This window comes from Heloderma suspectum, chromosome 4, assembly GCF_057233095.1.
Source record: "Heloderma suspectum isolate Gila_16-S chromosome 4, 16-S_ref, whole genome shotgun sequence".
NCBI classification, from domain to species: domain Eukaryota; kingdom Metazoa; phylum Chordata; class Lepidosauria; order Squamata; family Helodermatidae; genus Heloderma; species Heloderma suspectum.
Genome location: NC_139461.1, coordinates 265,277,483 through 265,294,336, shown reverse-complemented (window position 1 = coordinate 265,294,336; position 16,854 = coordinate 265,277,483). Strand labels below are relative to the sequence as shown.

Below are 16,854 nucleotides of genomic sequence, written 5' to 3'. Positions count from 1 at the left end.
TTATCTATGGCTGTCTCTCTACACTCTCTCTGCCTCTTCTCCCTGCACTCCTCCTCTGTGTTCTTCAGTCTTTTCCTCCTCCCCGCACCAAGTGTCACTTCAGTTACTCTGCTGCCCTTACCTAAACCCCCACCCCACCTCTGGTCTCTCCAGAGAGACCACTCATGGTAGATACGTCTGTAAACCATGCAAAATGTGTCTTGGAGCTAGTGGCAAGATGGGTTGATTCCCCTGCAAAGCAGAAGGTTCTGTCAGCAAAGAGTTCTTTTGAACGATAGCCCCTTTTCCTAATAACCTCCCTGTTTAATAATTCTCTAGGTTGGTGACGAAGAAGAGATCTTGCCTACCAAGCTACAGAATGAGATGCTGTCCTCCCTGCCCGCGATGAACAACAATATACAGAGTAAGCAAGGAACTGTCTGCCCCGGTCTATATGCAGAAAGTAGGAGAATTTGAGGAATTTGAACACATGATGAAGCCAAGGGTCAGAGTGATGGTCCTGGACCAGATGAGTTAAGAATGGATACCCTTGTTTCCAAGGATGGGGGAAATTGTGGATCCTGTAGACAGGCACGAAGTCCATTTGACTGCAGAAGTAATGTTGGTGCATAGCTTTCCCTCCACTACGTTGCTCCTGCTTTTTCGGGGATTTTTACCTGTGCGGGCTATGTAGCACTCAAGTGGCAAAACAGGGATGCAAGGAGTTGGCAAGCAGATGTGGCCTTAAGCTGCATACGAGCAATAAGGTAAAAAAAACCATGTCAACAAAAGTGGCACCGTGGAGTAGAGGAGCTCAATCCAAGGAGTTAACTTGGAAGAGTTCTATGCTGTATGCCTATAGGCAGATCACTGGTGAATTAGGTCTACTCACATCAGCTAAGAGGGTCGGTGTAAAATGCAAATGGGTGTGCCTTTTCTCTGATATTCTGCTTTAGACCTCAGCAACAGTTGTGCAAGACAGGATTGTAAACATTGCATTTAGTGATGAAGAGAACTAAAAGTGAGAGCTAGCTGTGATAGCTATGTTAGAAACTCCATATTCAGAGGCAGTATGCCTCTCAATATCAGATGTTGAGGACATATAATAGAGAAGGGCTGTTGCTTGTAGGCTTCCTGTTGAGAACGGGATGCTGGCCTGGACAGGCCCTCAGTCTGATCCAGAAAGGAGGGTGTGCACTCTGCAAATGCTCAGAGATACTAAATTCTTCATTATTCTTCATCATGAATATGATTCAGGGGTAAGGCCTGGCCTTAAGGGTAGGATGAGGGTTTGATCTCTAGCTTGGATTAAGCCCTGCGATTAGAATGGATGTCTCCCTCTCCTTTTGCTAAGGTTGTAAATGTAGAAAAGTTTGATATGCATTGCAGGACAAGTGATAGCTCCCTAAGACCTTACAGGGGAAGGAAGGAGGGAGTGATGAAGGAGGAACACCATTGACAGCTTCTCACATCTGTGACATTTTTGAGGTTAATGAAACAGAAAGTCTTTAGATTTTCTTTTTTAAACATCTCTAGGTATTTCTGCTATTGTAGATTATATGCAAGCCAGCACAGCAGGCAAAGTCTCCCTTTTGAAGGTGTATGCTTGCAGATAGTAATAGCTTCTTAGCAATTTAATTCCAGGAGAGTGGATTTTATGTCTCAGGGACACCAGTTACTTGAAGACTTTATACACCACTGTGTTCAAGCTGTAGACATTTCTTCATTAATGAATGGATATGCAGAGCTTCAAAGCTTGCTGATTAAAGGTGCTGTGCAATGGAAGGATGTTCTTGTTCACATGAACTCTCCATAATCCCCATTAGAGATTAGTGTCTGAGAACCATGAGAAGCCCAGCAAGGGTGAGTTTTATGCCTGATCCCTAGGGCTGTATATATGTAGATTGGTGCCACATAAGGCTTTCCTACACCAGGCTTTTATCCTGAACCTTTACCTGGGCTTCTGCTTCCGGATTCTTTGCAGGATTATGATTGGCTGCGTTACACATGCTTACACGTCCTTTTGGGGGGACTGCCTTCCTCTGCAAGTTCACATACAGTCACTAGATGGTTGTATAATGATTCCGGAAATTCACCAGCCATTGGAGTGCTTCAAAGCACGATTAAAATATATTGCTACGTTTTCCCCATTAAGAAAAAAGCCGGGATAAAGGTTATAAAACACAAGAGAGGCCCTGGAGGTTGACAGTGTCATGTAAACCTGTGTTTTCCCATTGCTGCTTCTGTCTTTTTTAGTTCTACAAAAAATCTGTTAAGGACAGAGAGATGGAATAGCTGCACAGTGTCTTTTGACTGACAGTGCTAGCAGCCATCCATCTGGAAGCACCCTCAATCTTCACTGTGAGCCATGGCACACAAACTATTACCCATCTGGTGACAACCACCATGTGTGGTCATTCTAAATCATCATCCATATGGCAGCTCTAACATTTACATTACCACCTTCAGAGCTTTCTGTCAGTGAGCCAGGAGAGGAGGGAACACAGTCCAAACCTTAAAGCTTGGGAAAGGGGTACTGTTCCTGGGACATGAAGTGTACACTCTCTCCCTTTGTCTTTCAAGCATCTGAGGAACTCAACGCCTGTGTTTCGGATGCCTTTGTGCAGTTCTTTGTGAAGATGATCGGCCACTATCCATCGCACATCAAATGGAGCAGAAATGGTGTGGGCTCCTTCCAGGAGCGGCCTTTCTGCAAGGCCCTCGCCTCCAAGACCAGCCGCAGGTTTCTAAAAAAGTTTGTGAAGACTCAGATGTTCTCATTATTTATTGAAGAAGCAGAAACAAGCAGGAAATGTGTAGAAGGTAAATTCCTGGCCCATCATGGACATGCGCTCTTGTGCCTTGCCCCTGCAGTTCCAGTTCCATAGAGCAGGGATGGTCACACAACAGAAGATTCCCAGAGAATGTATTGACTGGGACTTGTAGTGAAGCCAAATCACCCCACGCTTGGGGATTAAGATGCCCAGAGCACCATTTCGTGCCTGAGGAGAGCCCTGTCTGGGCCTCTTCCTTTGTTGCAGGAGCCCTCCGCCACCTGCTAGGCCATCCCCCCTTTCCCAAGGTGTGTTTCTTTTGGTCCATGGAGGATATGCACACTTTCCATGCACAGGGAGCAGTTCTACTACCACCATGTACAACTGTCGGCCCTTTCCCTTTGTACTGATTTTCTTCTGAAAATTTCCTTCTAAGCTTTTACTCTTGCAAGGGAAAAGATATGGGTGCAAAACCTCTTTCGTCATGAGGGCCGAATTCCATTTTGGAGCTTTCAGGGCTGCATTCTAGTGGTGAGTGGGGCCGAAATACCAGTATATTTTAGCTTAAAGCTTGGAGAGCCAGTGTGGTGTAGTGGTGAGAGCGTTGGACTGGTAGTCGGGAGATTCAGGTTCTAGTCTCCACTCAGCCATGGAAGCTCACTGGGTAACCTTGGGCCAGTCACAGATCTCAGCCCAACCTACCTCACCGGGTTGTGGTGAGGATAAAATGGAGAGGAGGAGGATTATGTACACCGCCTTGGGTTCCTTAAGGAGGAAAACAGGCAGGATATAAATGTAATAAATAAATAATAAATAAAACACTTACTGTCAGTAACTAAGGCTTAGGAGAGGCATTTCCACCTTTTAGAATGGGGGCTGGGAGGAAACATAAAGAAGCACCATGAAACGACCCAACAATTGGTAGTTGGAGGAAAAGGGTGTGGCCAAGAAAAGGAGGTGTGGCCATCTGGAGAACCCCGGAGCACTAAATTTGACGCCTGGGCCTGAGGTTCTGCACGTCTCCCATATAATTTTGCCAGCAGGGTAAAAGCAATGTCAGTAAAATAAATCTTCGGGAAATGAGGAGTTGTTTCTTAGGCTGTACTAAATAGGGACATGTGCCTCTCTCACACAACCTCAATCTATACCGTGTTGTTGACTGTAATTGAGAGTCTAGCTGAGAGCAGGGAGATTTGCATTTCCCATTGATAAATTATTCCAGTTTGAATGCTGGAAAAATGCAGTATCACTACAGGACTTATACTTTGTCATCTGGATCTCCTGTAACAAATGGATAACTACTGCACACTTATTGTGCAAAAAATCCCCATCATCTGGTAGAGCCATTTGGGTTGGATCCATTGCGAGCCATCCACCAGCAGAACAGAAACCATGGACCAAATAGGTTTCCAGTCCCCTATGTAGCCCCTGCATGCCCTCTAAATCTGTTCTAGGGGGTTGGAGGACCCTCAGAAGCTGCAGGGGTGGGGGGAAAGCAAGGGGAAGTCCCATAGCACAAACAGAAGTCTGCTCTTGTGAGGTTAGGCGTAAAACCCTTTATCTCCCTGATCTTTCAGAATACTGGGCCCTACTAGCTCCAACCCCCTCAATACTGTGCTAGCATTTCAATTGGGTTTACAGCACTGCCAAGTCACTACCTCTCCATGCAGACAGAACACTTTGCTGTAATGTGGAAGTAGCCAGTTGCGTTCTTTAGAGAGAAAGAAATCCAAATTTAGAATGCACTGACTGGTGCCTTTTTCTCCCCTCATCCACAGGATATTTTCAGCAGAAATTAAATGAATATCAAGAACAAAAGAAGCAAAGGAGACTCTCCTGAACCTGTGCTCTACAAGAGAGGATTGCTTGCCAGCAGACAGGCAAGGCTGTGGCTAATCATATACTTGGATCGAGATACCTCCATACGAGGAAGAAGACCCTTGGCTTTGCTGGCTCTCTTGCCTTCATCTGTGAACCATGGGAGGGCATGGAGGCTTCAGACTTTATTTCCTGCCCTTCCCCTCTCTCATGACTGGCACTACAAGCTGCTCTTTTGATACAGTTTGGCTGTAATTTTATAGCCCAACATAGTCAGACACAGCTACAGTCCTAAAGGAAGATACAACAAAGAAGTATAATGAACCATGTTATCATCTTGAGCAAAACAGGACTCTAGACTTTCTCTAAAAACATAGTCAAATGAAGGAGATGTGGAGTGGTTAATGATGACAAAGAATGTAGAATAATGACACAGACAAATTATGTTCATTGGAAACATTTTTATTCTCATTAAAATGGTTTCCAGTTCAAAGGCCTCATATTGAATGTTTGTTTCTGATGAGATTCTGTTGTTGGTATGAGATTGTTATTTCTCTTTTGTAAAGATGCATTTCCAAGAAACAATGGCTCCACTTGCTTCATAAGGACATCTCTCAAGGAAATTCTGTTACTGAGCAGTCAAAAAAGGGGGATGGGTGGGAAACAATAGCATGCAAAGGAATTACTCTGTTTGAAGGGGAAAAATAGAAATGGGGGAAGGGAGCAAAACAACAGAAATGTCCTACAACTTTCAGCATTTATTTCTAGATCTGCCTTTGAATAATAATGTTGGTGTCCGTTTTGTACTTTTAGTGACGCATGTAGGAACAAATGCAGTGTGTTGGAACCAGACTAAGTGTGCAATCCTATGGTCCGTCACAGGGGCTATAGGATTTTGTGGATCTCCCTCTTAAAATATCTGCTGTTGGTGCTCCAGTGGCAAACAGGAAGCATTCTGGGGAGGGCTTTGGATTCATAGGACACAAAACCCTTCTGTTTCTCCTGCCATGCCCCTGGAGGGGTCAGGGGGGAGTACACTGGCCCTGGGCTTGGCATACTTAATTTATCAGTGGGAGGGGAAATCTTAAAACAGGGAGTGAGAGACAATTAACAAGCGACTAAAGAGAAGGGGGATGTCCCGTCCCCCTTTTTTCACTTTCCGGCAAATTTGGTGGTTTGTGTCATGGCTTCTCCCCACACCCACAGCCCAGTAAAATTGCTCTTCCTGATTGCTGAATTTATTTTTGATTTCAGTGGGACCTAAGTTTAGTTAACCTAATCTGGATCCAACCCAACGTTGGGTTTTATGTATCAGGACATAATAAAAATCATCTGCTCCTTAGCAGGTCTTAAAATTAGGTAAATACAACCTCAGATGAACAAGAGCCAGTGTGGTGTAGTGGTGAGAATGTTGGATTGGGAGCCAGGAGATCCTGGTTCTAGTCTCCACTCAGCCATGGAGGCTCTCTGGGTGACTTTGGGCCAGTCACAGACTCAGCCCAACCTACCTCACAGGGTGGTTGTTGTGAAAGTGGAGAGGAGGAGGCTAATGTAAGCTGCCTTGGGTTCCTTGCAAGACAAAAAAAGGCGGGATATAAATGCAATAAATAATAATAAAACAAAAACAACACATGACATATTACACCGTGTCATTATTTATTTTACAGAAATAAAGCCAAAATGGAGACGCCGTGTGTGAAAAACTAAGTACACCTTATGATTCAATAGCTTGTAGAACCACCTTTAGCAGCAATAACTTGAAGTAATCATTTTCTGTATGACTTTCTCAGTCTCTCACATCATTGTGGAGGAATTTTGGCCCGCTCTTCTTTACAACATTGCTTCAGTTCATTGAGGTTTGCGGGCATTTGTTTATGCACAGCTCTCGTAAGGTCCCGCCACAGCATTTCAATCAGGTTGAGGTCTGGACTTTGACTGGGCCATTACAACACCTTGATTCTTTTTTCAGCCATTCTGTTGTAGATTTGCTGGTGTGCTTGGGATCATTGTCCTGTTGCATGACCCAATTTTGGCCAAGCTTTAGCTGTCCGACAGATGGCCTCACATTTGACTCTAGAATACTTTGGTATACAGAGGAGGTCACGGTCGACTCAATGACTGCAAGGTGCCCAGGTCCTGTGGCTGCAAAACAATCCCAAATCATCACCCCTCCACCACCGTGCTTGACAGTTGGTATGAGATGTTTGTGCTGATATGCTGTGTTTGGTTTTCACCAAACGTGGCGCTGTGCATTATGGCCAAACATCTCCACTTTGGTCTCGTCTGTCCAAAGGACAGTGTTCCAGAAGTCTTGTGATTTGTTCAGATGCAACTTTGCAAACCTAAGCTGTGCTGCCATGTTCTTTTTAGAGAGAAGAGGCTTTCTCCTGGCAACCCTTCCAAACAAACCATAATGGTTCAGTCTTTTTCTAATTGCACTGTCATGAACTTTAACATTTAACATGCTAACTGAGGCCTGTAGAGTCTGAGATGTAACTCTTGGACATTTTGCAATATCTCTGAGCATTGCACGGTCTACCCTTGGGGTGAATTTGCTGGGACGTCCACTCCTGGGAACATTGGCAACTGTCTTGAATGTTTTCCACTCGTGAATAATCTTCCTCACTGTAGAAAGATGGACTTTAAATTGTTTGGAAATGGCCTTATAACCCTTCGTAGATTGATGGGCAGAAACAATTGCTTCTCTAAGATCATTGCTGATGTCTTTACTCTTTGGCATTGTGTTAACACACACCCGAATGCTCGAGACCAGCAAACTCCTGAGATTTCGGCTTTTATAGAGGTGGTCACACTTGCTGATGATCAGTTAATCAAGGGCATTTGATTAGCAGCACCTGGCTGCTACTTAGCGTCTTCATACCTATGGAAGCAGTAAGGGTATACTTAGTTTTTCACACATGGCTTCTCCATTTTGGCTTTATTTCTGTAAAATAAATAATGACACGATGTAATATGTCATGTGTTGTTGTTCATCTGAGGTTGTATTTACCTAATTTTAAGACCTGTTAAGGATCAGATTATTTTTATTATGTCCTGATACATAAAACCATAGAACTCAAAGAGGATGTACTTTCTTTTTCACATGACTCTGTGTGTGTTTGTGTGTGTATGTGTGTATGTATGTGTGTGTATGTGTATATATATATATGAGAGAAAAGGCAATTGTCCACCACAGCCTTCCCCAACCTGGTCTCCTCAAGATGTGTTGGACTGCAACTCCCATCATTCCAAACCATTAGCCATGCTGGCTGAGAGTGCTGGGAGCTGTAATACAATACATCTAGAGGACACCTGGTTGGGGAAAGCTGGTCTACTACATGTAACAAGACAAAACATAGGGTTGCCTGCACCTCACACATTTGGTGATACTAACTGCATTTGTAGGACAGGGGATCTGTCAACCAGTAGCTTGTACTTCCAGTGACAGCTTTTCTTTCCTAGCCCCATCCTCTATCACTGAGCTGAGAAGCAGCTCTGCCAGATGTGCTCTTGGTTCCTATTTCTCCCATATAATACCTCCAACATTTAGCTCCCACAGTCTAGGTTGAGTCACAAGAATATACTCTCTTGCTCCATCTGCTTACTCCAGATGGTATCCCTGCTGATGTTCTCCCAAGAGTTGCTTCATTAGTTTACCACTGGTTAAGCCAGTAGTGCCCTGTTACCTAATGAGTAAAAGCTGTTGTTGTTATTATTATATTTATATCCCGCCCTTTTCAGTTAGTATCCTTCCTTGTCTCAATCACACAGGACTAGTTCCAACTGGTTCATTACAAGCTTATCCTGTGAGAAGTTAGACTGTATTGTCTTTATTAAGATGTACAAGATGCACAGGGGCATTTCAATAGCAAAAATACACTTTATCAGTTCCAGTTAATACTTTGCAGATTAGCTCAAAATAGCACATGAACACAAGGATGGTCATAGTTATGAGAATTTTCTTATTTATTAAAGAGCAGAAATAATTTTTGCATAAATTTTATACAAAAAAGTAACTAGATTTTGTATAGACTTTCCACTGAAGAACACTGAGAAATAAATTCTTTAGATGTTTATTTTAAAAAATAAAATAAACAGACAGGTACCACACTATACTGCATGCTGACGATCACCCCTCCACCCCTCACAGGTACTGGGGGTAAAACTTTAAAGACAAAAGGTGCAATTCATCAAGCACAGTGGCTGAACAACTTGCATTCAGCAGACCCACAGCACTCAATCGAAATGAACAGACTGCCCAGCCACAGTGGATTCCTTCCAAAGATGGCACTTTTAAACACACCCAACTTCCAAAGAGACAATGGGAGTAATATAAAGTATCATTTTGGACTCTTAAAAATCTACCTCAGTTATCAGCAACAGGTGAATAATGAGATCAAAGTCTAGACTCAAAAGTCCAAGACACAAAAAGCTAGTGGGATATCTGTGTATCATAAGCTCAACTCTTTAGTAATTATTTTTGAGTGGGTACTTACTAAATGAGTATTTTCCTAAGAGATGATTTATTAAAATTAGAAAGCACGTTGTCTTACAGCTTGCAATTACACTGTATTAGAAGTTCCTGTTAGGAATCCATTAATCCAAGAGTTTATTCTATGGTCAAGGTAATTCCAAAGTCAAAGCTTTACTCTCTGCATGCTTTCCTGACTGGAGAGTGCTTAGGATTCCCCTTTCTTTAGAGGAGACTAGCGAGTGTCATCAATAACAGAGTAGAAGTTATGCAACATTATTATAAATTAGATTTGTTCCTATCTGTTCCAGTTTCCATAGTCTCCTCAGTATGTTTGCATCCTCTCCTGTAGAAAACAGTTGTCAGATGTTTTGTATTGTGACAATGACCAAGTTAACTAATGATGATTAGAATATGTGGAATACGTCTTGATCCTGAAGACATGGATGTGAAGATGGGAAGCAATCTGATTGCACACACTGACACAGTATCGGAGCAAATCAAAGAGAGAAAAGATCTGAAAGGAGAACATAGCCACATGTGAGATCTAGACATAAAGGCACGGAAACTATTTCTTCTGCAGGTTTTGAATATATTCACTGTACATTAGGATCTTTCTTACCCTTTAAATGTAGCATTGTCTTTTTCTTCTTGCAACAAACTGCTTTTTCTATAGTGTAAAGGCACCATCTTTCCTCAACTGCTAGCCCAGAGTATATGAAAACCAGCATAATGTGGTAGGGTATTGGACTTAGATGATGGAGACCTAGATTCAAACTCCTGCTATCCACAAAGCTTACTGAGCATTCTTCAGCAAACCACTCTCTCAGCCTAACCTACCTCACAAGTTGGTTTTGATGATAACATGGGGGGAAACTATGCTGCCCTAAGCTGCTTGAAAGAAGGGCAAGGTAAATGCGCAATGCACTGTATATAGGTGATACAAATAGCAATGACCAGCAGACTGTGAGATGTCGTACTAATTTTAAATCTTATTTAAACTGCAAAATACTGATATAAATTTCCTTTAAAACATGCAGCGGTGAATCAGAGTATACTTGTGCACTTTACTATCTAATCATCAAGCATTGATTGTATAATTAATGTAGATTGCACCTTTTCCTAAATGCCGACCATATCCTTCAAGGTATGAAGTGATGTAACTGTAACTCGGTAATTGTTCTTTTATACTGCCTGCGTTAATATTACAGCTATTTTGGTACAGTGACTTATAAAAAAATGGGTCTGTCATGCTTTCAGTGCACATCACTAAGGTTAAAATTGCTACCTAGTTAAGAATATGTGAACGAGCCCAAGGGTACTTTCACAATATCAAACATGTAAGAGCTTCTCAGGTTGTGTTAAGGTTCTTGAATAAAGAAATACTGAACAACCTCTAGCTGTGGGGAGCCCAAGGCATAAAACTGTAGCTTTCTTATAAGCAGTGTTCTCAGATTATGTTCTCTGGATGATATAGCTCTGATATGAAATCGAACACTATTCAAATGCAACTTAAAACATTATTAAAACATAATTGTCACAATTGATCCCTATAAATCCACAGGGGCTCTGATGCACCCACATGCCCTTGTAGGACTGCACATGCTGAACATTATGCAACTCACAGAAGATAACAGATAACATCTGCAGAGATGCATGTGCGTGTGCACACACACACGCAGGTGCCCTAGAACCTTGGAAAGTTGTGAATGCTACCCAGTATGTAGAAGGCAGCCATATTTTTCTCTGCTGCTCCCTTGGTTTTGATGCAAAACTAAGGTTGTAGATATGTATCTGAAAGAATGAATAAGATATTTTTCATGCCCAGAGAAATAAAGAAATACTTACCAGAGCAATCCAAAGTACAAAATACTCATCAATAAAGCTATTAAAATATTGGTCCAGGAACAAGAGTGCTGGGCCTATGAATGCTGTGTCATGCAGATGCATCTCACTTTTGGTCATATGTGCAACCTGTAGAGAAAAACAATAATCCAGATATTCTGTTTCAGAATTTTTGATGAATAACTTAATAGGCAGTCATTTTATGGGATAAGTAACTTGGGGCACAATCCTATCCCGATACTTATAAGACTCTGAACTTGGAGGCCTACTGGCATCCAATGTTGACAGGAGGAGAAGCAGAGGCAATCTTTGCCTCCACATTCCTCCCGCTCTGCGTTTCACTAAACAGGCTTTTTCACCCATTTGTTTTATCTAAAACATTTGTATCCTGCCCTATAGCATTCAGATCTCAGGGCAGTGCCCAACTAGCTGGGGCACTGCAGAGGGGGAGGGAAGGAGGTTGGAGAGGCCTGGGGATACTTCCTAAGTCGGCCTCTCTAGTCCCCTCCCCACCCACAGAAACACCCCTTTACCTCCTCTCCAAGGTTGCTTTTGCAGCTTTGAAGAGGCAGCCAGCATGGTTCTCTCTGTGCTGGCTGTGAGGGGGAGGGGCCAGGGAGCTCAGTGTTATTCATCATTTGTGATGAATAACTTAATAGAGGGGCTGTGAGGGGGAGGGGCCAGGGACTCCCTGGGTCCGAGGTTGGAGTGCTGTCTCTGAGCTCGAATCCAGGAATCCAGAATATCCTATGCCCCCAGACGCTGTCTAGGGGCCACAGGATTGCTCCCTTAATTTGTATTAATGTTTCTCTTCAAATATTAGGCTATGGCCAATCCTCTAGAGCAATCGTTCTTGGAGGTAGGTGAAAAGTACCATTACGTATCCCACTGAACAGCTTTCAGAAATGGAACAGTTGGAAAAAGTGTGGATAAATCAGTATTTGCAGTAGAAGAAAAGTAATAAACCTTTAATGGCAAAGCATATCACACAAGATAAGAACAGTGAAGCACTTACCACCAGTTTGTTAGTTATCTTAGCAGAAACAAAACCAAAGGTCAGTATGTAAAGGCAAGGGTGCTTTTCAAAGAGTTTCACAGCAGATTTCTTGTAGATCATGGCAGCTAATGTGATGACTGATCCAATGTGAAGAAATGGTGAAAGGACGCTAGTCCCCTATACAGAGAAGGAATTTTGTATTAATATGCCAAGAAAGGCATATAACAGAAGTACAAGTGTCAATATGGCATGTCCAGAACATGTGGCAGGCTGACAGTCCTTTTGTTACACTGTAACTGTACCTTCTTGAACTCACTCAACTGGCAGTGGGGAAGTATAGAGTAGGATGTGTGGTTGGAGTCTCTAAGAGAAAAGCAGGCATTATGGACTCTATGTTGCAAGCACAGCTTACGTGCAATTTCAGCCACAAAACATTTTGAAGGTTTCTGCTGGCTAGAACTGAATGAGACTTGGGACTAAACGACACGTTCTGCTAATTGTGTAGATGTAGCTGAGCCTGATGTCTGTCTTTACTTCAGTTTAACTGTGGGCAGTCCCAATTTGGATCGGGACCAGCACACATAGGGAGGGAAGGATGAAACCTTCCCCACTTCATTGTCCCTGCAGGACTGTGCACAGTTACAGTGAAGAAAAGAAAAATACCAGTCTTAGCTACACCTACATGATGAGCAGAACGTGTAGTTTGGCCCTTGTATAAAAGGTAAGAAGAGATGCAGTTTTCAAAGCACAGGTGGCCCAAATCTTTTCATTTGTATCCCAAAGCAATATGGCATTGCTGAATAAAGAGCAAAATTATTACTAAATATTAAAAATACGTCAACTCCCTTAATACAAAACATTCACCCCAAAACAACTGCCTTTGCCTTATTTCTGGAAGATCTTGAACAACTGTGCTCAAATGCACATAGAAGCGTGGAAGATCAGATAGGTAGTTGCTTTCTTGTCTCTGAGTAATGGAGTGTTAAATCTATGAATGTAACCTAAAATGACCAGAAGGCAAAAATGACATGAAATTGATGTCAGAAAATGGTTTGAACCAGATTTTCTTCTTTTTAAACGTTTCCTTGTTTCCAAAGCTACTATATTATTTTGAAAGTTTCACTTAGAAAACCTGTATTATTTATTTTCGTCAGAAACAAAGTAGAAGACCCTACCAATAAAATGGGCCCACCTGAAGTTATGGCAACAAGCCTGGCAGGAAAAAAAGGCTGAGTTACCCAAAAGAGAAAAAAAAAAACATAGTAGAACAAGGAATCACTTACTGCTATAGTTGATCCATTTTTGCCAACACCACCTGTGAAGATCACACCAAAGTAGTTTGTACATGAGAATATGGTTCCTGCTACAGTACAAAGAGCTGGAAGTATTTTCACTTGGATATTTACCACTGGAATCTTAACAGGAGAGGGAGAAACATATTAAAAATGTTAAGTTAATTTTAAATACTTTTTTCCTAGCTTCCAAGTAAACTCAAACATTCCAGTTTTCTAAATCTATACCTGGAACTACCTGGAGACAACAGGGGATTAAAAAATAATCTCATCACACATTACATTTCTGAAAGCTAAAGACCTGTGATATAAAGATGAAACAACAGCAACTGATTCCAGATTTTCCAAATTTAAGAGCAGACCAAATGAAATCAATAGTCAATCATGACTAGGGCCCATTCAATGGGTTGACTCTAAATATGGCTAAATCTGGATCCAACCCCAGTATGTGAGAACTTATTTCCTGAGGAGAACAGACACCATCAAATAGAACAAGAGGTCCCAATATTTGAGTTTCCATTTTGGGGTAGTCACGAACTAGGATCCATAAGGTGAAGTTAGATGCCACATTTAAGGTCAGAACTGACCTGATGAAAAGACAAGATTAGATATGTCCAGGGAACAGAACTAGTAGACAAATGAAGAGAATAAAAGGAATGAAAAAAGGGCAATGTTTGGATATACTCCAAAATTCCATGCTAAAAGCTGGGAAATGGAGAAAAGCTAATGGGAGAATCAATGATAACATAGGACTACAATGTTGGATGAAAATGTAGCCCATTCTCAGGGTTCTAGACCAGCTTTTCCCAACCTGATGCCCTTCAGATGTTTTGGCCTTCAAGCCCATCAACCCCAGCCAGCATGGCCATTGGTCAGAAATGCTGGGAATTGTAGTTAAACAACCCATTAAATTTAGTCAGTGGTCTGACCACCACAATTTAGACAGCAATCCTACCCACTTATGAGGGAGTAAGCCCCATTAAAGTTACTGGGATTTACGTTTGTGTAGGCATATATAGGATTGTGCTGTTAATATATTATCCTTTCTAATAATTTCACAGTAAATATTTGCTCATTGACTCATTTGTTTGTTTGAACAATTTTAGACCACCTTTAAAAGTAGAATCTTTGTTACAAGCATTTCACATGTTTTTCCTCAAGGTAACAAGGGACCATCAACCCAGTTCTCCCATCACTTTGTGAACTCCTAGTTTTTACTTGTATAATGGCAGCATACACCTCTGCTCCAGCATGTGTGCACTCATTAATTTGTTTTTCAAAGAATGGTGAGAAGCAACAAGGCTACCTCTCCCTTACCATGTTGTAAACATATATGCATTCATTCAGTTATTCTTTGGAGGCTCTGCACTTTCCATCTCCTGTGCTGAAGTGCACACCTAGCAAGGTTAACAAAAGGCATGGGAGGCAATAGCAGCACAGCTGTCCTCCTTCCCCCAGGCCATCTGTTGCCCTTCCATTATCTGTGGACAAAATGTTGCACCACTGTCACTGTAAAAAGGGTTGTGAAGCTCTCATGCAAATCCAGAAGTGGTGCAAAAAGGCCCTTAGATAGAAAAGTGGAATGTCTGAGTATACGTGCTATTATATATTTTTCTCTACACAAGGAGAGTGTGATTTTTTCCAGCAATAAGTAACAACCAAAAGAAGCTACAGCTGTCCAATCAAACAAAAAACGTGTTTTACATATTGTGTAAAAAATAGCACATATTCAATTTTCAGAGTGGATTTCAAAATACTTTAATGTGTTTTATACTTCAAAGAAAGCTAAGGTTCACTTTTAAAGCTACAAAACAACCTTTTGCCAATACAATATTTGCTTTTAAGATATTTTGCAAGCTCCACCTCTATATTTTTGTAAAAATTAAACTGTAGCAAAGTAATTGTTGCAGAAAATTAGCTTTTGCTTTTAACAGTAACTTACAAAACAAGACACTCACAGCTGCTGTGTTATGGACCAAAATGTTACGTTTTAGTAGACACACATAGCATGCTCAAGCATCTATGGCAGCCAAATCATCTTTGGTAAGTACTCATGATAACTGGTGTCATAAAATTTTAACAGCACAATTTGAATGGGATTTGCAGCTCAACACTTACATCCAGATACAATTGTCATCCCATTCCAATTAAAGCAGATTTGCACTAGGGAACAGTCCACCAGGATGTTGATGTTTTGTTTAACTGGCAGACAAATTGCTTCTTATGGAACAGACTTTGGGGCTCCTCTGACTTAATGATAGTACATTATGCAAAAGAAAGACTAGCTTTAAATATTTTGTGGAATAAACCAGTGTTTTGTAGTTAAAACATAAATTTAATACAATACACTGATATTTACTCCACTGGAAAATCTTTCCTACAAAAACAAAAGTGGTATTCTTCTAAATGTATAGAACATGTCTTTCAAAAACAGTAGGCTGAATACACACACGCACGCACACACACCCCATGGGATATACATGATGAACAGAATTACCATAGTTTCCCAAAATGTTGGTCCTCCGATCACTGCCAGTAAATGCATGATTATTATGAAGACTTGCACTTCAGTCACATCAATTCTGATTAGGTACAAAAAAAGCCAAAAAAAGCAGAATTACACAAAGCAATTTTAATCAGTTTGCAAGCTTGGCAGCTTTCCTTTATCATGCACAAGGTAAAACAAACAAATAATGGAAGGAAAAATGAAAATTAAGGGAAAAAATAAGTTTCTTGACATACCCATGCTGTGCTGTAGCTTGTTACCTTCACAGCACAGAAAATGGAGCGGCCACAACCCTAGATAGCCACACAGTATGTAGGAGACAAGTGTATATGTGGCCAGAGGTGTTTTAGGTTTCTACTGCAGTCAATCACCTGGCTGTAGGGGCAAGCTGGTTTTAAATGTAAAAATGTCTTGTTCTTGATTTGCTGCAGCAGAAGCTTTCAAAACTTTTCTGGCTACATTTGTGCTTCCCTCTCACCAAATGTGGCTGTCTAGGAGTGCAGCTAAATGTAGTAGTTGGAACTTGTTTACTTCTTTCAACTAACTATAAGCAGTTGCAGAAATGTAAACATTAAACCTTGCCCACCAACAAAAAGAATTTAGAGTGAAAAAATGTTTCCTTCCATGAAAAAATGTTTGCCCTCATCACAGTCCCTCTCCTTTCATTCTGTGGTGTAATTCACAAGGGGCTGGTGATGACATAATACTACCAATCTCTTGCATACTCCCTTTCCTCTGTTTACTTTAATGTTGCAGGCATTAACCATGGTTGATGTTAAGCAGGGCTCCTCTATTAACCAGAATTTGGAATCAAGGTTTGAAGCGGGTTTGCAAACCCTGATTAAGAAGGATTCCTGACTAGCAACAGTGCAGATGTTGCACTAAGCTTTGGTTAAGGGAAGGGAAGGGGTATTTGTACCAGGAGGAGGGAGTACATAAACCTGTAGCCTGCTCCCAATTTCTTAAGCATGGTTAAGAGACTAGAAGTATTATACCTGCACTAAACCATGAGCACCATAGTTTTCGGCTAAGTCTTAGCTATGGCTGTTTTCGAAGAACACTTGGATATATTTCTAAAGTTTGCAGGTCATGTCTTACCTAAAGGCCAAATGATACTTCATGTTTTTGACATGCACATGTAACAATGTAATATCTGCATGCAACAAACATGT

General features: G+C 41.4%; 2 protein-coding genes across 6 annotated transcripts in view; one reads left to right on the top strand and one right to left on the bottom strand.

Annotated features, from left to right (window-relative positions):
• Positions 1 to 6,167, top strand: part of DENND2D (DENN domain containing 2D) — a 52,182-nt gene extending 46,015 nt beyond the window's left edge. Inside the window, exons 10-12 of one of the 2 annotated variants that reach the window (XM_084853653.1) lie at positions 319 to 403; positions 2,563 to 2,802; positions 4,532 to 6,167. In XM_084853653.1, coding sequence (XP_084709779.1) covers positions 319 to 403; positions 2,563 to 2,802; positions 4,532 to 4,593 — 387 coding nt within the window. In that variant the 3' untranslated portion in view covers positions 4,594 to 6,167. Of the gene's footprint in view, positions 1 to 318; positions 404 to 2,562; positions 2,954 to 4,531 lie in introns of those variants that run through there. The other variant, XM_084853652.1, reaches the window with a different exon arrangement.
• Positions 6,168 to 8,366: 2,199 nt separating this feature from the next.
• The window catches only part of CEPT1 (choline/ethanolamine phosphotransferase 1), a 35,765-nt gene continuing 27,277 nt past the window's right edge, over positions 8,367 to 16,854 (bottom strand). For all 4 annotated transcript variants that reach the window (XM_084853655.1, XM_084853658.1, XM_084853654.1 and 1 more), the window contains exons 5-9: positions 15,674 to 15,758; positions 13,168 to 13,299; positions 11,903 to 12,061; positions 10,891 to 11,016; positions 8,367 to 9,559 (exon numbers count right to left, since the gene is read on the bottom strand). In XM_084853655.1, coding sequence (XP_084709781.1) covers positions 9,440 to 9,559; positions 10,891 to 11,016; positions 11,903 to 12,061; positions 13,168 to 13,299; positions 15,674 to 15,758 — 622 coding nt within the window. In that variant the 3' untranslated portion in view covers positions 8,367 to 9,439. The remainder of the gene's footprint in view (positions 9,560 to 10,890; positions 11,017 to 11,902; positions 12,062 to 13,167; positions 13,300 to 15,673; positions 15,759 to 16,854) is intronic.